Below are 20440 nucleotides of genomic sequence, written 5' to 3'. Positions count from 1 at the left end.
GGACAACCTGATTACCTTGTGTCTACCCCAGCACTTAGAACAGTGCTTGGCACACAGTAAGCACTTAACAAATACCATCATCATTATTAGTAGTAAGTACTCAGCTCCAGTCTACAAGTGGCCAGAAGCTCGGGTCAAAAAGTCTGGAGAGATTTTGCTCCAGACTACCGATCCCAGTAACTGGAAGTAAATTGCCAGTCGGTCCCAATGTGCCCTAGACTGTAAGCTCTTTGTGGGCAGGGAATGTATCTGTTATACTGTACTCTCCCAAGCGCTAAGTACAGTACTCCGCACACAGTAAGCGCTCAATACAATTGACTGACTGTCATTCAACACATCTTGTCCAGTGGTATCCTGACACAGCTGGTACTAGATGCCTGTTTACTTGTATTGATATCTGTCTCCCCCACCCAGACAGTGAGCCTGGTGTGGGCATGGATTGTCTCTCTCTATTAATAATAATATAATAACAATGACGGCATTTATTAAGTGCTATGTGCAAAGCACTGTTTTAAGCACTGGGGACGTTACAAGGTGATTAGGTTGTCCCACATGGGGCTCAGTCAATCTCCATTTTATAGATGAGGGAACTGAGGCCCAGAGAAGTTAAGTGACTTGCCCGAAGTCACAGAGTTGACAATTGGTAGACTTCCCAAGTGCTTAGTACACTGCTCTGCACGCAGTAAGTGCTCAATAAATATGACTGAATGAATGAATGGCTTAGGCAGCACTAGAGGAACTGGTGCCTTGCTGGGCAAGGTAGGAAGGGCAAGTGATCCAAAGGGAAAAGGGAAAAAAGGCAGGACACGGACACTTAAGTCAGGCCCAAAGACCCACTCGCATTCAGCCTGTATATATGTATATCACCTGTATATATGTTTGTACATATTTTTTACTCTATTTATTTATTTATTTTACTTGTACATATCTATTCTATTTATTTCATTTTGTTAATGTGTTTGGTTTTGTTCTCTGTCTCCCCCTTTTAGACTGTGAGCCCACGGTTGGGTAGGGACTGTCTCTATATGTTGCCAATTTGTACTTCCCAAGCACTTAGTACAGTGCTCTGCACATAGTAAGCGCTCAATAAATACAATTGATGATGATGATGATTCAGATTCTCCTACATTCCCTCTCACCTCCCTTCATTTGCCAGCCCTTCCTACCGTGCCCGTTATTCTTCTATTATTGCTTTAGCTCTTTCTGGAGTCTTTCGAAGATTTTAAAGTCTCACTGTTGAGTTTGTTTTTCCAAAGCCTCCAGACTGCTCCTCAGAAGGTTGGATAGAGTTGTGGGAGGGCTGGGTGTGGCTCTGGTACGGCTATTCTGGAAAGTATGGGCCAGCTCTGAATGCCGTTTGGGAGAGGAGTACAGTACAGCCCTCTGGGCCTTATGGCAGCTGCCATAACGGAGCACTCTGGCTCCCTGCTTTGCCCATTTTGGAGAGGGATTGAGTCAGAGCTTCCTAAATTCACATCAGGAGTACCGACAACAAGGGACAAAGCTCCTCATGGGCAGCTGCACATTTAATATCTGGCTGGTGAGAGAAGGGGAGACGCTTGGAGGGACTCACTTCTGAGCAGCAGAATTTTAAGAGCTGTCAAGTCATTTCCGATTCATAGCGACTCCATGGATATACTTTCTCCAGAATGTCCCGTCCCATCATAATCCGCATCCTTTCGAATGGTTCTTCCGTGATCGTTGTTATGGTCTCTATCCATCTAGCTGCTGGTCTGCCTCTTCCTCGTTTTCCCTGGACTTTTCCAAGCATTAGTGTCATCTCCAGAGAACGAGTCCTCCTGATTATGTGTCCAAAATATGCTAATCTAAATCAAGTCATCTGGCCTTCCAAAGACCACTTTGGTTTACTTTGCTCTAAAATCCATTTGTCCGTCTTTTGGACAGTCCATGGCATTTGCAAGGCCCTACTGAGAGCTCATCTACTCCAGGAGGCCTTCCCAGACTGAGCCCCTTCCTTCCTCTCCCCCTCTCCACCCCCCATCTTACCTCCTTCCCTTCCCCACAGCACCTGTATATATGTATATATGTTTGTACATATTTGTTACTCTATTTATTTTACTTGTACATATCTATTCTGTTTATTTTATTTTGTTAGTATGTTTGGTTTTGTTCTCTGTCTCCCCCTTTTAGACTGTGAGCCCACTGTTGGGTAGGGACTGTCTCTATATGTTGCCAACTTGTACTTCCCAAGCGCTTAGTACAGTGTTCTGCACACAGTAAGCACTCAATAAATGCGATTGATGATGATGATGATTTGCAAAAGCCTTCTCAACACCACATTTCAAAAGAATCGATGTTCTTTCTGTCCTGTTTTTTCACTGTCTAGCTTTCAGATCCATACACTGTCACTGGAAACCACAGAGTTGACAATTTGTATTTTTGCGGCAATCTTTACGACAGCATTATTTCATGACTGAGCAGCAGAAACAAACATTTATTTACTTTGTGCATCCTCTGGGTCAGTCAGTGAATAAATAGTGAGAATAAGAACAATTGTGGTATTTGTTACGTGCCTACTATGTGCAAAGCACTGTACTAAGCGCTGGGGTGGATACAAGCAAATCGGTTTGGTCGTAGTCCCTGATGTACCTGGGGCTCACAGTCTCACTCTCCATACTACAGTTGAGGTAACTGAGGCACAGAGAAGTGAAGTGACTTGCCCAAGGTCACAAAGCAGACAAGCGGTGGATCTGGGAACCTTTGATGTAGAATATCCCAGAAAAATCACAGGTGAAAATTTTGTACTATCAGAGCGAAAACACCCAGAAGACACATAATTCCCATGATTTTATTATTCGAATGTCCCCATCATTATCTTTAGGAATGACAGCAAAATCTTGGTTATACACCATGGTGAAACCAATCAATGGTATTAAGTGTAATAATAATAATAATAATAATGGCATTTATTAAGCGCTTACTATGTGCAAGGCACTGTTCTAAGCGCTGGGGAGGTTACAAGGTGATCAAGTGGTCCCAAGGGGGCTCACAGTCTTAATCCCCATTTTACAGATGAGGTAACTGAGGCCCAGAGAAGTGAAGTGCCTTGCCCAAAGTCACACAGCTGACAAGTGGCGGAGCCGGGATTTGAACCCATGACCTCAGACTCCAAAGTCTGTGCTCTTTCCATTGAGCCATGCTGCTTCCCTGTACACTTATTAAGTGTACACTTATTAAGTGGTTGGTAGACCTGATCTCTGCCCACAGGGAAATTACAGTCTAGAGGGGGAGACAGTCCTTAAGGCTTAGTGAAAAGAGCATGGGCTTGGGAGTCAGAGGTCATGGGTTCTAATCCTGGCCCCGCCACTTGTTAGCTGTGTGACTTTGAGCAAGTCGCTTAACTTCTCTGTGCCTCAGTTATCTCATCTGTAAAAAGGGGATTAAGACTGTGAGCCCCACGGGGGAAAACATGATTACCTTGTATCTACCCCAGTGCTTAGAACAGTGCTTGGCACGTAGTAAGCACTTGACAAATACCATCATTATTATTATTACCGATAAAATAAATTGCCAATTAAGGGAAATGGGAGAGTAGAAGGACATGTATAAAAGTGCTGTGGAGCTGAAAGAGAGGTGCCTTATCAAGTGCCTATGCAACAAAGAAGAGCATGAGGGAAATAAGAGGGAATCAGGGAAGGCCTCTTGGAAGAGATGTTATTTAGTAGAAGGAAATGAATGGGAAGTGCCACTTAATAAAAAATTCCAGTTAATTAAAAGTCAGGAGTGCCTGGGCACTGCACTCCAAGGAAGGAGCTTTGCATAGGTCACAGAAGGAGCTAGTAACAAGCGCTTCATTAGAAACAAAGGCCCCTTCAGAATACTGTCCATTCAATTGTCACTCTGTTTAAGTGAAGGGATTTAGTGGGAATTCTCTCCCTGAAAATCATCCAGAGCTAAAACATTACTATAGGGAAAACTGTTTGCTAACTAGGTAAGCAAAACACAAACTCATTATGGGCAGGAAACATATCTGCTATTTCTGTTGCATTGTTGAGAGCGCTTACTGTGTGCAGAGCACTGTACTGGGCGCTTGGGAAGTGCAGGTCGGCAACATATAGAGACAGTCCCTACCCAACAGCGGGCTCACAGTCTAGAAGTACTACTGCTATTATTAACAGTTATAATTATTGTTATTATTGACAGCTCTGTCGTGGCTCAGTGGAAAGAGCCCGGGCTTTGGAACCAGAAGTCATGGGTTCAAATGCCACCCCTGCCAATTGTCAGCTGTATGACTTTGGGCAAGTCACTTAACTTCTCTGGGCCTCAGTTACCTCATCTGTAAAATGGGGATTGACTGTGAACCCCCCGTGGGACAACCTGATCACCTTGTAACCTCCCCAGCACTTAGAACAGTTCTTTGCACATAGCGCTTAATAAATGCCATCATCATTATTATTATTATTATTATTATTATTATTATTAAGCACTCAATACATACGATTGAATGAATGAATGAATAAAATGGGGATTAAAACTGTGAGCCCCCCATGGAACAACCTGATCATCAATCGTATTTATTGAGTGCTTACTGTGAGCAGAGCACTGTACTAAGCGCTTGGGAAGTACAAATTGGCAACATATAGAGACAGTCCCTACCCAACAGTGGGCTCACAGTCTAGAAGGGGGAGACAGACAACAAAACCAAACATACTAACAAAATAAAATAAATAGAATAGATATGTACAAGATAAAAAAATAAATAAAGTAATAAATATGTACAAACATATATACATATATACAGGTGCTGTGGGGAAGGGAAGGGGAAGAAAAGCCCGAACCCCGGACAGCCACGGATCCCAGACCCCCGTTAAGCGCTTAGTACAGTGCTCTGCACACAGTAAGCACTCAATAAATACGATTGAATGAATGAATGAGTAAGCGCTCAATAAATACGATTGAATGAATGAATGAATGACCCCGGAGAGATCCCCCTGCCAGAGAGACTCCGATCACTGAGATGTCGATGGCAGAGACACCCAACCCAGGAAAGACTTCGCTCCCAGAGAGACCCCCGACTCCAGAGATCCCAACCCCAATGGGACCCCAACCTCAGGCAGGGAATGTGTCTGTTTATTGCTATACGGCATTCTCCCAAGTGCTTAGTACAGTGCTCCGCACCCAGGAAGCGCTCAATAAATACGATTGAATGAAATAATAATTACGGTACTTGTTGATCACCTTGTAACCTCCCCAGCGCTTAGAAAAGTGCTTTGCACATAGTAAGCGCTTAACAAATACCGTCATCATCATCATTACTCTCTCCAGTTCTTAGTGCTCTGCTCTTTGTAAGTGCTCAACAAATACTACTGATTGACTGAGCACTTTGCTACTTGTTGCACAGCTGGGAGTTGTCCAAAGATGAGCAGATAAGACAGGTGAACACAGAACGGGTCCAGTTTGGGTCTCTTCATTATCCTAGCAAGACCAACCCCTCTCTCCTCCAGTTTCCTATCAGAACCGAAATCCAGCCCCTAAAAAACACAACAGGAAAAAAGGCAGCACTCTCAAGAGAAAAGATAACAGATGTGATCAGCTGATATGGCTAAGCCAAAGTTAAATAAGGGACATCATAAATCGACTCAGATTCCACAGTAGTCACAAGAAGGCAACAAAATTGTTTGATCCACTGAAACATATGCTTCGGGACGGATTTGCCAAAACAAGTTTCTTCTTCTTACCACATCCAAGAAACACTGAATGACATATGGCTAATCTGGAAATTATTATATTTTATGGCATTTGTTAAGGGCTTACTATGTGCCAGGCACTGTTCTAAGAGCTTGGGTAGATACAAAGTAATCAGGTTGGACAGAGTCCATGTCCCTAATAATAATAATAATAATAATAATAATAATAATCACATTTATTAAGCGCTTACTATGTGCAAAGCACTGTTCAAAGCACTGGGAAGGTTACAAGGCGATCAGGTTGTCCCTCAGGGGGCTCACAGTCTTAATCCCCATTTTACAGATGAGGTAACTGAGGCACAGAGAAGCTAAGTGACTTGCCCAAAGTCACACAGCTGACAGTTGGCAGAGCCGGGGTTTGAACCCATGACCTCTGACTCCAAAGCCCGTGCTCTTTCCACTGAGCCACGCTGCTTCTCCAAATGGGGTTTGCAGTCTTAATCCCCATTTTACAGATGAGGTAATTTAGGCATAGAGAAGTGAAGAGTCTTGCTCAAGGTCACACAGCAGATAAATGGTGGAGCCGGGTTAAGAAATCAGTCCTCTTGACTCCTAGGCCTGTACTCATCATCATCATCATCAATCGTATTTATTGAGCGCTTACTGTGTGCAGAGCACTGTACTAAGCGCTTGGGAAGTACAAGTTGGCAACATACAGAGACAGTCCCTACCCAACAGCGGGCTCACAGTCTAAAAGGGGGAGACAGAGAACAAAACCAAACATACTAACAAAATAAAATAAATAGAATAGATATGTACAAGTAAAATAAATAGAATAACAAATATGTACAAACATATATACATATATACAGGTGCTGTAGTCCACTAGGCTATATTTATTTCCAATTATCAATCAGTGGTATTTGTGTACCTATTGACTGCAAAGCACCGGACTAGGCGCTTGAGACAGTACAAAGGAAACAAACACTCCTTGCCCCCTCCTACTTCACCTCCCTTCTCTCCTACAATCCAGCCTGCACACTTTGCTCATCTGGTGCTTACCTTCTCGCTGTGCCTCCATCTCTCGCCACCAACCCCTAACCCATGTCCTGCCTCTGGCCTGGAATGCCCTCCCTCCTCAAATCATCATCATCATCATCATCAATCGTATTTATTGAGCGCTTACTGTGTGCACAGCACTGTACTAAGCGCTTGGGAAGTACAATTTGGCAACATATAGAGACAGTCCCTACCCAACAGTGGGCTCACAGTCTAAAAGGGGGAGACGGAGAACAAAACCAAACATACTAACAAAATAAAATAAATAGAATAGATATGTACAAGTAAAATAGCGTAATAAATATGTACAAACATATATACATATATACAGGTGCTCCAACACACAATTACTCTCCCCCCGCTTCAAGCCTTAATGAAGGCAAATCTCCTCCCAGAGCCAATTTGTACTTCCCAAGCACTTAGTACAGTGCACACAGTAAGTGCTCAATAAATACGACTGATGATGATGATGACTTCCCAGACTAAGCCCCACTTTTCCTCAGCTCCCATTCCCTTCTGTGTCACCCTGACTTGCTCCCTTTGCTCTTCCCCCTTCCCAGCCCCACAGCACTTAGGTACATATCTGCCATTTTACATATTTGTACTGATGTCTGTCTCCCCTCCTCTAGATTGTAAGATCAGAAGCAGCGTGGCTCAGTGGAAAGAGCCTGGGCTTTGGAGTCGGAGGTCACGGGTTCAAATCCCGGCTCCGCCAACTGTTAGCTGTGTGACTCTGGGCAAGTCTTCTTCTCTGTGCCTCAGTTACCTCATCTGTAAAATGGGGATTAAGACTGTGAGCCCCACGTGGGACAACCTGATCACCTTGCTTAGAAGTGCTTAGAACAGTGCTATGCACATAGTAGGTGCTTCATAAATGCCATTATTACTATTAGTAGTAGTATTATCAGTGTGGGCAGGGAATGTGACAGTTTATTGTTGTACTGTCCTAAGTGCTCTGCACACAGTAAGTGATCAATAAACACCATTGAATGAAGACAAATTCCCTGCCCTCCAGATGCTTTCAATCTCAAAGGGGAAGGCGGATAAGTCATTACTTACAAATCAGGAAGCAGAAGCAATTCTCTGCCCTCCAGATGCTTTCAAACTCAAAGGGGAAGGCAGATTGGTCATTACTTACAAATCAGGAAGCAGAAGAAAGAACAAGATTAAGAGTTAGTACTACAATATGTTGGGCTACCTCCATTTCATTTACCTCACCAATGACCTCTCGCCCATGTCCTGCCTCTGGCCTGGAACGCCCTCCTTCCTCATATCCAACAGACAATTACTCTCCTCTGCTTCAAAGACTTTACTGAAGACATATCTCCTCCAAGATGCCTTCCCTGACTAAGCCCTCCCTTCCTCTTCTCCCTCTCCCTTCTCCATCACCCTGACTTGCTCCCTTTATTTATACCCCTCCCAGTCCCACGGCACTTGTGTGCATAGCTGAAATTTATTCATTTATTTATTCAGTCATACTGTCTGTCTTCTCCTCTAGGCTGTAAGCTCCTTATGGATAGCGAATGCGTGTTTACTGTTGTATTGTACTCTCCCAAGAGCTTAGGACATTGCTTTGCACACAGTAAGGGCTCAATAAATACGACTGAATTGAACTGTATTGGGTGAAATCAATGAATGAATAATTGAATATGCAATTCAAGCTCTGGTCATATCACGAACAGGCTATGGTATTAGCCTCCTTGCCTCGACTCCCACTTCTCTCCAAACTGCTTAACATGATGTTGCATAGATCATCTTCTTGAAGCATCTTTCCACTTCTCAAAAATGTCCCCTGCCTTTCCTTTTCCCTTTGCTCTATGCAAAAACTCCTCCTAATCAGCTTCAAGGATCTCCATCAACTCTCCCCCTCTTTCGAATAGGTTTTCTTTACTCACTACACCCCAGTTCATTCTCTTTGTTCTCGCGAGCTAACCTGCTAAATGGCTTTATTCTCAACTCTGCTACCACTGCCCACTTTGTTCAAGCCGTTTTCTCAGTCTGGAACTCCCTCTCCCGCCACAGCTTCCAGACCACGACTCCAACCCCTCTTCAAGGTCCTTCTAAAATCCCACCTCCTCCAGTAAATAATACCTAACATTCTGATTCCCATTCTTGGCCAGGGAATGGTTTGCGTGAGGGGACGGGGAAGGGAAAGTCAAGAGCAAGGTTGGCTTTGGAGAAACGAAGAAAACCAGCTGCGGGGTAGCAGGTGAAGAGAACAGATATAATGACGGCTATTTGTGAAGCGCTTACTATGTGCAAAGCACTGTGCGAGATGGGGAGAGTTGGTAGAGAGCGTGGATGTCGACCGTGAGGAGTCTTTGCTTCATGTGGAAGGAGATATGTTATAGTAGCTGATTAAGCCAAGAGGACAGCAGTGGCAGCAGGGCTGTGACAGGCCCGAGGTCCGCGTTGGGGCAACGCTTCCAAAGCAGGGCTAAGGAGGGGATGGGTCTCTGACCCCACCTGTTCGGGGGGGCGAGGGTCTAGGACTGCACCTGAGGGAAGGGACGTCAAGCCCACCAGGCCCTCCCCTTACACCGGAGGCCCGGGATCACACCTGAGAACAGGGTTGGTCTTTGTACATGGGGGCCTGAGGACTGAGCAACAGGGATGGAGGGTCGTCTGGGATTGGGAATGCCAAGAGGGAAGAAACTCTCTTCATCCCAACCCCCCACAAAGGCCCTGTGCACCAGGGACCTTGGGCTGCCCCTTCATTCCCCTCCCCAAGCCATTCTCCAGGAACTGAATGGGGCTGAATAATAATAACAATAATGGTGGTATTTGTTAAGGGCTTACTATGTGCTGTTCCAAGCGCTGGGGGGGATACAAGGTGATCAGGTTGTCCCACTTGGGGCTTACAGTCTTAATCCCCATTTTACAGATGAGGTAACTGAGGCACAGAAGTTAAGTGGCTTGCCTAAGGTCACACAGCTGATAAGTGGCAGAGCCGGGATTAGAACCCATGACCTCTGACTCCCAAGCCCACGCTCTTTCTACTGAGCCACGCTGCTTCCCCGAAGGAACTGCCAATTCCCCACCACCACCCTGAACATCGGGACCCCGTTCAGTTCCGTCCAGCCCAAGAAGCAGGACAGCACCTCAGCAAGGAGTCAGAAATGTGACAATGACCCAATTCACTCCTCAGATTGGACCCCTCACATCCAATCCGTCACCAAAACCTGCCGGTCTCACCTCCGCAACATCGCCAAGATCCGCCCTTTCCTCTCCATCCAAACCGCTACCCTGCTTGTTCAATCTCTCATCCTTTCCTGACTGGATGACTGCATCAGCCTCCTCTCTGATCTCCCATCCTCCTGTCTCTCCTCACTTCAATCTATACTTCACTTTGCTGCCTGGATCATCTTTGTGCAGAAACGCTCTGGGCATGCTACTCCCCTCCTCAAAAATCTCCAGTGGCTACCAGTCAACCTATGCATCAGGCAAAAACTCCTCAGTCTCGGCTTCAAGTCTCTCCATCACCTCGCCCCCTCCTATCTCTCCTTTTACATCCCAGCCCGTACACTCCGCTCCTCTGCCACTAATCTCCTCACTGTGCCTCGTTCTCGCCTGTCCCGCCGTCGACCCCCGGCCCACATCCTCCCCCTGGCCTGGAATGCCCTCCCTCCACACATCTGCCAAACTAGCTCTCTTCCTCCCTTCAAAGCCCTACTGAGAGCTCACCTCCTCCAGGAGGCCTTCCCAGACTGAGCCCCCTCCTTCCTCTCCCCCTCCCCGGCCCTACCTCCTTCCCCTCCCCACAGCACCTGTATATATGTTTGTACAGATTTATTACTCTATTTTACTTGGACATATTTACTGTTCTATTTATTGTGTTAGTGATGTGCATCTAGCTTCATTTCTATTTATTCTGATGACTTGACACCTGTCCACATGTTTTGTTGTCTCTCTCCCCCTTCTTGACTGTGAGCCCGCTTTTGGGTAGGGACCATCTCTATATATTGCCAACTTGTACTTCCCAAGCGCTTAGTACAGTGCTCTGCACACAGTAAGTGCTCAATAAATACGATTGAATGAATGAATGAATGAATGAATGAAATGACTCGCTAACATTTGCCCAATAGCAGCTAAGGGCTTGTTAACTCTCTCTCATTCACTCTTCAGGGCTGGAGGCCGGGCCCTGCTCTACTGATCAGCTGCTGCACCTCTGGACTTTCTTTCTCTTATGCTCTAGCCCCCCACAACATGCCCCTAGTCCTCTTACTCTGGTCCCCCAAGAGAAGCAGCGTGGCTCAGTGGAAAGAGCCCAGGTTTTGGAGTCACGGGTCATGGGTTCAAATCCCAGCTCTGCCAATTGTCAGCTGTGTGACTTTGGGCAAGTCACTTAACTTCTCTGTGCCTCAGTTCCCTCATCTGTAAAATGGGGATTAAGACTGTGAACCCCATGTGGGACAACCTGATCATCTTGTATCCCCTCAGCATTTAGAACAGTGCTTTGCACATAGTAAGCACTTAATAAGTACCATCACTATTATTACTATTATTATTCTCATCCCCTCTTCTTCTCCCACTTCCCAAGACTCACTGGGAAAACGGGGAGGATGGGCTTCCTTCTTTGTCCCCAATGCTGCTTTCACACCATCCCCCCCCTTCTCCATCCCTCTCATCCTTCATTCATTCAATCGTATTTATTGAGTGCTTACTAGGTGCAGAGCACGGTACCAAGCGCTTGGAAAGTACAATCCTTTGATTGAAGTACATCATCCGCTTCTACCACCCACTCCAGATACTAGTCACAGTCATTTACCGCTACCCAGGCCCCTCCTCCAATTTTCTGAATAATAACAATAATGATGATGGCATTTGTTAAGCGCTTACTAGGTGCCGAGCACTGTTCTAAGCACTGGGGTAGACACAAGGTAATCGGGTTGTCCCACGTGGGGCTCACAGTCTTAATCCCCATTTCAGAGATGAGGTAACTGAGGCACAGAGAAGTTAAGTGACTTGTTCAAAGTCACACAGCTGACAAGTGGTGGAGCTGGGATTAGAACTCATGATCTCTGAGTCCCAAGCCCATGCTCTTTCCCCTAAGCCATGCTGCTTCTCGTGGCTTCTTCTGCTGCTTCTGAACCCTTTTGAGCTCTCCCTCACATTCCTTCTCCATCCCCACAATGATCTTCTTAGAGAAGCAGGATGGCCCAGTGGAAGGTGCCCGGGCTTTGGAGTCAGAGGTCATGGGTTCAAATCCCGGCTCCGCCAACTGTCAGCTGTGTGGCTTTGGGCAAGTCACTTCACTTCTCTGCGCCTCAGTGACCTCATCTGGAAAATGGGGATTAAGACTGTGAGACCCCCGTGGGACATCCTGATCACCTTGTAACCTCCCCAGCTCTTAGAACAGTGCTTTGCACATAGTAAGCGCTTAATAAATGCCATCATTATTATTATTATTACCAGGATACCCATGTGGATGTCCCCAACTACCCTTCCACTAACTCACACGTTCACAAACTTGGGCACACACTTGATTTTATCATCTTTAATCACTGTACAATCTCTACCTTTCTCAATTCTGAAATTCCTCTATGACACCTGATCCTCCCCCAACAAATCTATCCCATTCCCCCACAGAGACCTCTGACCTTTTGACCCCTTCAAATATCCTAAAGCCACCTAATTACTCTATTTACTCTATTTATTTATTTATTTTACTTGTACATTTCTATCCTATTTATTTTATTTTGTTGGTATGTTTGGTTCTGTTCTCTGTCTCCCCCTTTTAGACTGTGAGCCCACTGTTGGGTAGGGACTGTCTCTATGTGTTGCCAATTTGTACTTCCCAAGCGCTTAGTACAGTGCTCTGCACATAGTAAGCGCTCAATAAATACGATTGATTGATTGATTGATTGACCTAATGCCGTCTCCCCTTCTAGACTGTAAACTTGTTATGGGCAGGGAATATGTTTAATTCTATTATACTCTCCCAAGTGCTTAGTACTGTGTTCTGCATATAGTAAGCGCTCAATAAATAAGAATGACTGATTGCGCCTCATCTGGTCTCCATACCAAGGTAGAATGGGGACAAGAAGAAGAAAACTGGAAGGACGTCATAATTAGAAAAGTCAACAGCACGGCCCTCTGCCTCTGGCCTACTGTGTGACCTTGGGCAAATCACTTCACTTCTCTGTGCCTCAGTTACCTCACCTGAGAACGGAGATTAGATACCACTCCCTGCTTCTTGGACCGTGAGCCCTATTTTGGATACAGACTGAGTCCAACCTGATTAGCTCGTATCTACCCCAGAGCTTAGAACAGTGCTTGGCACAGAGTAAGCACTTAATAAAAATTAAAAAAAGGAAGACACTGCCAAATCTGGGTCAGTGGACAGATAAGTGACAAGGACTTGGGCCGTGGCGGGTGTGCTTGGTTCCTAGCTTGTGGGCTGGTACTGAATTAGGGAAATATTTGTATTTTGTAGTTTCTAGAATCCAGCAAGGTTTTTCCTCTAGTTGGGTCAGTCAGAAACTCTGCTTGCTGAGAGAAGCAGCGTGACTTAATGGAAAGGGCACAGACTTGGGAGTCAGAGGTCGTGGGTTCTAATCCCGCCTCTGCCACTTGTCAGCTGTGTGACTTTGGACAAGTCACTTAACTTCTCAGTGTCTCAGTTACCTCCTCTGTAAAATGGGAATTAAGACTGTGAGCCCCATGTGGGACAATCTGATTACCTTGTATCTACCCCAGTGCTTAGAACAGTGCTTGGCACCTAGTAAGTATTTAACAAATGTCATTATTATTCTTATCATCAAACTTAGGTCCACTTTGCTGTACAACATAAACAAGGACCAATAGCAGTCGTCCTATATTTAAAGTTACCAAAGGATGATATTTTTAGACTGTGAGCCCACTGCTGGGTAGGGACTGTCTCTATATGTTGCCAACTTGTACTTCCCAAGTGCTTAGTACCGTGCTCTGCACACAGTAAGCGCTCAATAAATACGATTGATTGATTGATTGATTGATGATATGGAATTAGAAATTTCAAACAAGCGCTAACTGACAGTTCTGTGTAGGCCCCAGTGACCATCACTGAACCAATCTTCCAAACCAAAGTCGAATTTGGAATTTAACTGGCAACACAAAATGGAAAAGATAGCAACAGACAAAATACTAAAGGCATGGTTTGTGTGGTACCATGTACATCTACTGAAGTTTAAGACTGTCAGGGCCAAGCTGAAGATCTGATTAGTAAGCCATGCTACAGTTAAACCAGGTGCTGTCTGAGAGCTTTGCTTGGGGAGAAGATGGGAAGTAGAGTTTAGATTAAAATGCTCCCAAATTTAGCTAATGACCAAGCTGACCTATTCCAACTTCCTTTTTGCCCTCGGGGAATAGCATGGCTAAAGAGAAATGCATTATCTCAAGGAGATCTTTCTATCTAGATCTCAGGAAGAACAAGGAAGCTGGACCCTGCAGGAAAAGATCCAGGTCAAAACGAACCACTTTCGTTCACTCCGTTCGGCTCTGACCCTGGGAAGGGGGAGCCTTTTATCCAGTTAGCAGAGAAGCCAGTTCCCTTGCAGAATTCCCCTAATGATGCTGGTGGAGGGTCGAGGGAGGGAGAGGTGAGTGGGAGAACGGGAGGCTCTGGCCCTGGCAGATCTGAGTTTAAAGCGTTCCTGAGTATAAATTTCCTCTCCGTCCACACCGCTACCCTTCTCGTTCAAGCTCTCATCCTATCCCGTCTGAACTACTGCATCAGCCTTCTCTCTGATCTCCCATCCTCGTGTCTCTCCCCACTTCAATCCATACTTCATGCTGCTGCCCAGATTGTCTTTGTCCAGAAACGCTCTGGGCATGTTCCTCCCCTCCTCAAAAATCTCCAGTGGCTACCAATCAATCTGCGCATCAGGCAGAAACTCCTCACCCTGGGCTTCAAGGCTCTCCATCACCTCGCCCCCTCCTACCTCACCTCCCTTCTCTCCTTCTACAGCCCACCTCGCACCTTCCGCTCCTCCGCCGCTAATCTCCTCACCGTACCTCGTTCTCGTCTGTCCCGCCATCGACCCCCGGCCCACGTCATCCCCCTGGCCTGGAATGCCCTCCCTCTGCCCATCCCCCAAGCTAGCTCTCTTCCTCCCTTCAAGGCCCTACTGAGAGCTCACCTCCTCCAGGAGGCCTTCCCAGACTGAGCCCCTTCCTTCCTCTCCCCCTCGTCCCCCTCTCCATCCCCCCCATCTTACCTCCTTCCCTTCCCCACTGCACCTGTATATATGTATATATGGTTGTACATATTTATTACTCTATTTATTTATTTATTTTACTTGTACTTATCTATTCTATTTATTTTATTTTGTTAGTATGTTTGGTTTTGTTCTCTGTCTCCCCATTTTAGACTGTGAGCCCACTGTTGGGTAGGGACTGTATATGTTGCCAACTTGTACTTCCCAAGCGCCTAGTACAGTGCTCTGCACACAGTAAGCGCTCAATAAATACGATTGATGATGATGATGATGAAATGACAGAAACACTCATTGTTTTTAATGATATTTGTTAAGAACTTACCATCAATCAATCGTATTTATTGAGCGCTTACTGTGTGCAGAGCACTGTACTAAGCACTTGGGAAGTACAAGTTGGCAACATATAGAGATGGTCCCTACCCAACAGTGGGCTCACAATCTAGAATACTATACCATGTGCCAGACACTGTACTAAGTGCTGGGGTAGATGGAATAATGTGGGGCTCACGGTCTTAATCCCCATTTTACAGATGAGGGAACTGAGGCAGGTGATTTGCCTACATTTACACAGTGGATAAGTGGCAGAGCCAGGATTAGATAACAAGGTCCTCTGACTCTCAGATGCTGCTGCTCATTATGGGCAGGGACTGTGCTTACCAATGCTGCTGTGCTGTATTCTCCCAAGACCTTAGTACAGTGCTCTGCACACAGTAAGCAGAAAATAATAATAATAATAATCATGATGGTATTTGTTAACTGCTTACTATATGCCAGGCACTGTATTATGTGCTGGGGTGGGTACAAATAAATTGGGTTGGACACAGTCCTTGTCCCACGTGGGGCTCACGGTCTCAATCCCCATTTTCCAGATGAGGGAACTGAGGCACAGGGAAGTGACTTGCCCAAGGTCACACAGCAGACAAATGGTGGAGTCAAGATTAGAATTCACAACCTTCCGATTCCCAGGCCTGGGATCTATCCACTAGGCCATGCTGCTTCTCAAATAATACTGACTGATTACTGTGTGCAAAGCACTGTAATAAGCATTTGGAAGAGTACAATGCAATTGAGTTAGTAGAGATAATCAATCAATCAATCAATTATATTTATTGAGCGCTTACTGTGTGCAGAGCACTGTACTAAGCACTTGGGAAGTACAGTAACCCTGAGACCTTCCTTTCTAACAGTAACAACTGGCTTTCTACTCCTCTGGCCCGATACTGATGCAACATGGATATCTACTATCAGTTTGTATGAGCTGCTGTTTGAGATTTTACTGCAAAATTTGAACTAGCTTTAAGAAGTAGCATGGCCTAGTGGAAAGAGTAAGAGCCTGGGAGTCAGAGGACCTGTGTTCTAATCCTGGATCCACCACTTGTCTACTGTGTGACCTGTGTGTCTTAGTTACCTCATCTGTAAAATGGGGACTAAGACCACGAGCCCTATGTGGGACATGTACTGTCCAATCTGTTAGCATGTATCTAACCCAATGCTTAGTATAGTGCCTGACACATAGTAAGTGCTTAACATAAACCATTAAAAAAAATCCAAAACAACTTTGGATACTTTTTCATTCATTCATTCATTAAATCGCATTTATTGAGCACTTACTGTGTGCAGAGCACTGTATTAAGTGCTTGGGAAGTACAAGCTATCAACATACAGAGACGGTCCCTACCCAACAACGGGCTCACAGTCTAGAAGGGGGAGAGAGACAACAAGACAAAACACGTGGACAGGTGTCAAGTCATCAGAATAAATAGAAATGAAGCTAGATGCACATCACTAACACAATAAATAGAACAGCAAATATGTCCAAGTAAAATAGAATAATAAATCTGTACAAAATAGATCTCTTTCCAACACAAAGAGAAAACCATGTCTAAAAATTGAGACCACTTGGATGTGAAAACACCCCTCAAAACAGGAGTTACAAGCTGGAGTTGAGAGTAGGCCCTGATGGCGGAATTCCAAATGCGCCTCAGGACTTCGGTGGAGGCTGGAACTTGAATTCACTGGATGGTGGTGACAAGTCTCCCTGAAGCATTTTCGCAGGACTGGGGAAGAAGGGCTGGGAGGCCTTCCCAGACTGAGCCCCTTCCTTCCTCTCCCCCTCGTCCCCCTCTCCATCCCCCCCATCTTACCTCCTTCCCTTCCCCACAGCACCTGCATATATGTATGTACATATTTATTACTCTATTTATTTATTTTACTTGTACATATCTATTCTATTTATTTTATTTTGTTAGTATGTTTGGTTTTGTTCTCTGTCTCCCCCTTTTAGACTGTGAGTTGGGTAGGGACTGTCTCTATATGTTGCCAATTTGTACTTCCCAAGCGCTTAGTACAGTGCTCTGCACATAGTAAGCGCTCAATAAATACGATTGATGATGACATTTATTTATTTATTTATTTTGCTTGTACATATCCACTCTATTGATTTTATTTTGTTAGTATGTTTGGTTTTGTTCTCCGTCTCCCCCTTTTAGACTGTGAGCCCACTGTTGGGTAGGGACTGTCTCTATATGTTGCCAACTTGGACTTCCCAAGCGCTCAGTACAGTGCTCTGCACACAGTAAGCGCTCAATAAATACGATTGATTGATTGACTGATTGGGAGCCTGGAGATTACAACGGAACTCCCGTGGGTCAGCTTGGACAAAGAGCTGGCTAATGCGGATGGCAGCAAACCTTGGCACAGCTCTAGTATGGGCTTTGGGGGTGGACGGTGGGGCAAAGATGCCTCAGACTAAGCCCCGACCTGACCCTTTTGGGGTGGGGAAGAGGTGACTTCTATGCCAGACAGTTTCTGGCTGAAAAGACAGAGGCGTGATTGACAAAGATTCATAATGATCTTGAAAATAAGGGCTTGCTGTGTTTCTTTGGTTTCTCTGCTAGAGTTACAAGAGGCACTATGATGAAAAGCCATGGACATTAAATCATGACAGAAACAAAGAAAACAAGCAGCTTGGGCACCTCATCAACCTAATCTATGTACGTTCAATCAGATTACAATGTTTGATCAGTCAAAGTTCTTAACAGAGTGTAATGCAAAGTTCTTAACAGAGTGTAATGCTGCCTTTTTCTGTTATGTTTCCCATACTAATCTACAAAACTTACCCTGCTGAGCTAAAGTGGATCTCAGCATTCCACTCTTGGACCAGATTTTTATTTGTCCATCTTCTCCAACTGAAAAGAAAAGCACATACAATTTCATAAGAGACAGTGCTTAGAAAGAACAGTGCTCAGCGATCAGAACAGTGCTCAGCACTTAGAACGGTGCTTCAGTGCTTAGAACACTGCTCTGCACATAGTAAGTGCTTAACAGATACCATCATCATTATTATATGGAAAATTGGAAGCTTTCATGGAGTATGCCTATTCCCCAAAATGAACATTTATTTTTACTTATAGCAATCAGTTTAGTGGTCACTTTTACTTGTTAATCCAGAGTTACAAAAAAATCACATACTTTTAAATGCTTATTTATTCAAAATATTTAATATATACTCATAAGCATATTAATATTTTAAACCCTCTGGTGTAAACCAAAGATTTTGTGGTGATTAAGAAACTGAGCATTAGTGAGAGACTTGAGAAGCAGTGTGGCTCAGTGGAAAGAGCAAGGGCATGGGAGTCAGAGGTCATGGGTTCTAATCCCAGCTCTGCTGCTTGTCAGCTGTGTGACTTTGGGCAGGTCACTTAACTTCTCTGTGCCTCCGTTACCTCATCTGTAAAATGGGGATTAAGTCTGTGAGCCCCACGTGAGACAACTTGATCACCTTGTAACCACCCCAGTGCTTAGAACAGCGCGTCATACATATGAAGTGCTTAATAATTGCCATCATCATTATTATCATTATATTATATTATTATATATTATTATATTATTATTATTATTATTATAAGAATTTTTCTCAACTAAGTTATCGCCATTTTTCTTAAAAACTGTAAAAAAAAACACCTAAAGAGATTATGGAGTTCTGAAGCTTGGAAATTAAGAAATAAGAAGTAAATGGAAAGGAAAGGGCTGGATTAGATGATCTGTCAACTAGTGCAGGATCAATCAATGAATGGTATTTATTGAGCACTAGGTGCCGAGTACGGTACTAAGAGCTTGAGAGAGTACAATACAGAGTTACTGGACAGGTTTGTTCATTCATTCATTCAATCGTATTTATTAAGTGCTTACTATGTGCAGAGCACTGTACTAAGCGCTTGGGAAGTACAAGTCGGCAACAAATAGAGACGGTCCCTACCCAACAACGGGCTCACAGTCTAGAAGGGGGAAACAGACAACAAAACAAAACACGTAAACAGGTGTCAAAATCGTCAGTACAAATAGAATTAAAGCCATATGCACATCAGTAACAAAATTAATAGAATAGTAAATCTGTACAAATAAATAGCGTAATGAATCTGTACAACTAAATACAAGTGCTGTGGGGAGGGGGAGGAGGAGAGGAAAAAGGGGGCTTAGTCTGGGAAGGCCTCCTGGAGGAGGTGAGCTCTCAGTAGGGCTTAGAAGGGAGGAAGGGAGCTAGCTCGGCGGATGTGTGGAGGGAGGGAAATTGTTTTGTAATAACCATTACAGGTTCCTTGCCCACAACGACCACAATCTCCAGTGGCTACCAATCAATCTGCGCATCAGGCAGAAACTCCTCACCCTGGGCTTCAAGGCTGTCCATCACCTCGCCCCCTCCTACCTCACCTTCCTTCTCTCCTTCTACTGCCCAGCCCGCACCCTCCGCTCCTCCGCCGCTGATCTCCTCACCGTACCTCGCTCTCGCCTGTCCCGCCATCGACCCCCGGCCCACGTCATCCCCCGGGCCTGGAATGCCCTCCCTCTGCCCATCCGCCAAGCTAGCTCTCTTCCTCCCTTCAAGGCCCTGCTGAGAGCTCACCTCCTCCAGGAGGCCTTCCCAGACTGAGCCCCTTCCTTCCTCTCCCCTTCGTCCCCCTCTCCATCCCCATCTTACCTCCTTCCCTTCCCCACAGCACCTGTATATATGTACATATGTTTGTACATAGTTATTACTCTATTTATTTTATTTGTACATATCTATTCTATTTATTTTATTTTGTTAGTATGTTTGGTTTTGTTCTCTGTCTCCCCCTTCTAGACTGTGAGCCCACTGTTGGGTAGGGACTGTCTCTATGTGTTGCCAATTTGTACTTCCCAAGCGCTTAGTACAGTGCTCTGCACATAGTAAGCGCTCAATAAATACGATTGATGATTATAATTCTATAATTGATGCTATTGATGCCTGTCTACTTGTTTTACTTTGTTTTCTTGACTGTCTCCCCCACTTCTAGACTGTGAGCCCGTTGTTGGGTAGGGATTGTCTCTGTTGCTGAACTGTACTTTCCAAGTGCTTAGCACAGTACTCTGCACACCGTTTGTGCTCAATAAATACAATTGAATGAATGAATGAATGTTGCTGCTGCATTCTCTTTGGTTATGTCCCATAGGCTGTGCTGGCCTTCTGGATTCGTTTTTCTACTTCCTTGCTGATCTTTATTCAGTGGACTGCCA

At 44.9% G+C, this 20440-nt stretch overlaps 1 protein-coding gene across 2 annotated transcripts in view; it reads right to left on the bottom strand.

Moving 5' to 3' along the window:
• Positions 1-20440, bottom strand: part of IFT80 (intraflagellar transport 80) — a 184130-nt gene that overhangs the window by 109782 nt on the left and 53908 nt on the right. For both annotated transcript variants that reach the window (XM_038749271.1, XM_038749279.1), the window contains exon 5: positions 18025-18093. In XM_038749271.1, the coding sequence (XP_038605199.1) occupies positions 18025-18093 (69 nt within the window). The remainder of the gene's footprint in view (positions 1-18024; positions 18094-20440) is intronic.

The sequence above is a fragment of the Tachyglossus aculeatus genome, chromosome 1 (assembly GCF_015852505.1).
Source record: "Tachyglossus aculeatus isolate mTacAcu1 chromosome 1, mTacAcu1.pri, whole genome shotgun sequence".
Taxonomy (NCBI): Eukaryota; Metazoa; Chordata; class Mammalia; order Monotremata; family Tachyglossidae; genus Tachyglossus; species Tachyglossus aculeatus.
This window is presented reverse-complemented; position numbering and strand designations above follow the sequence as displayed.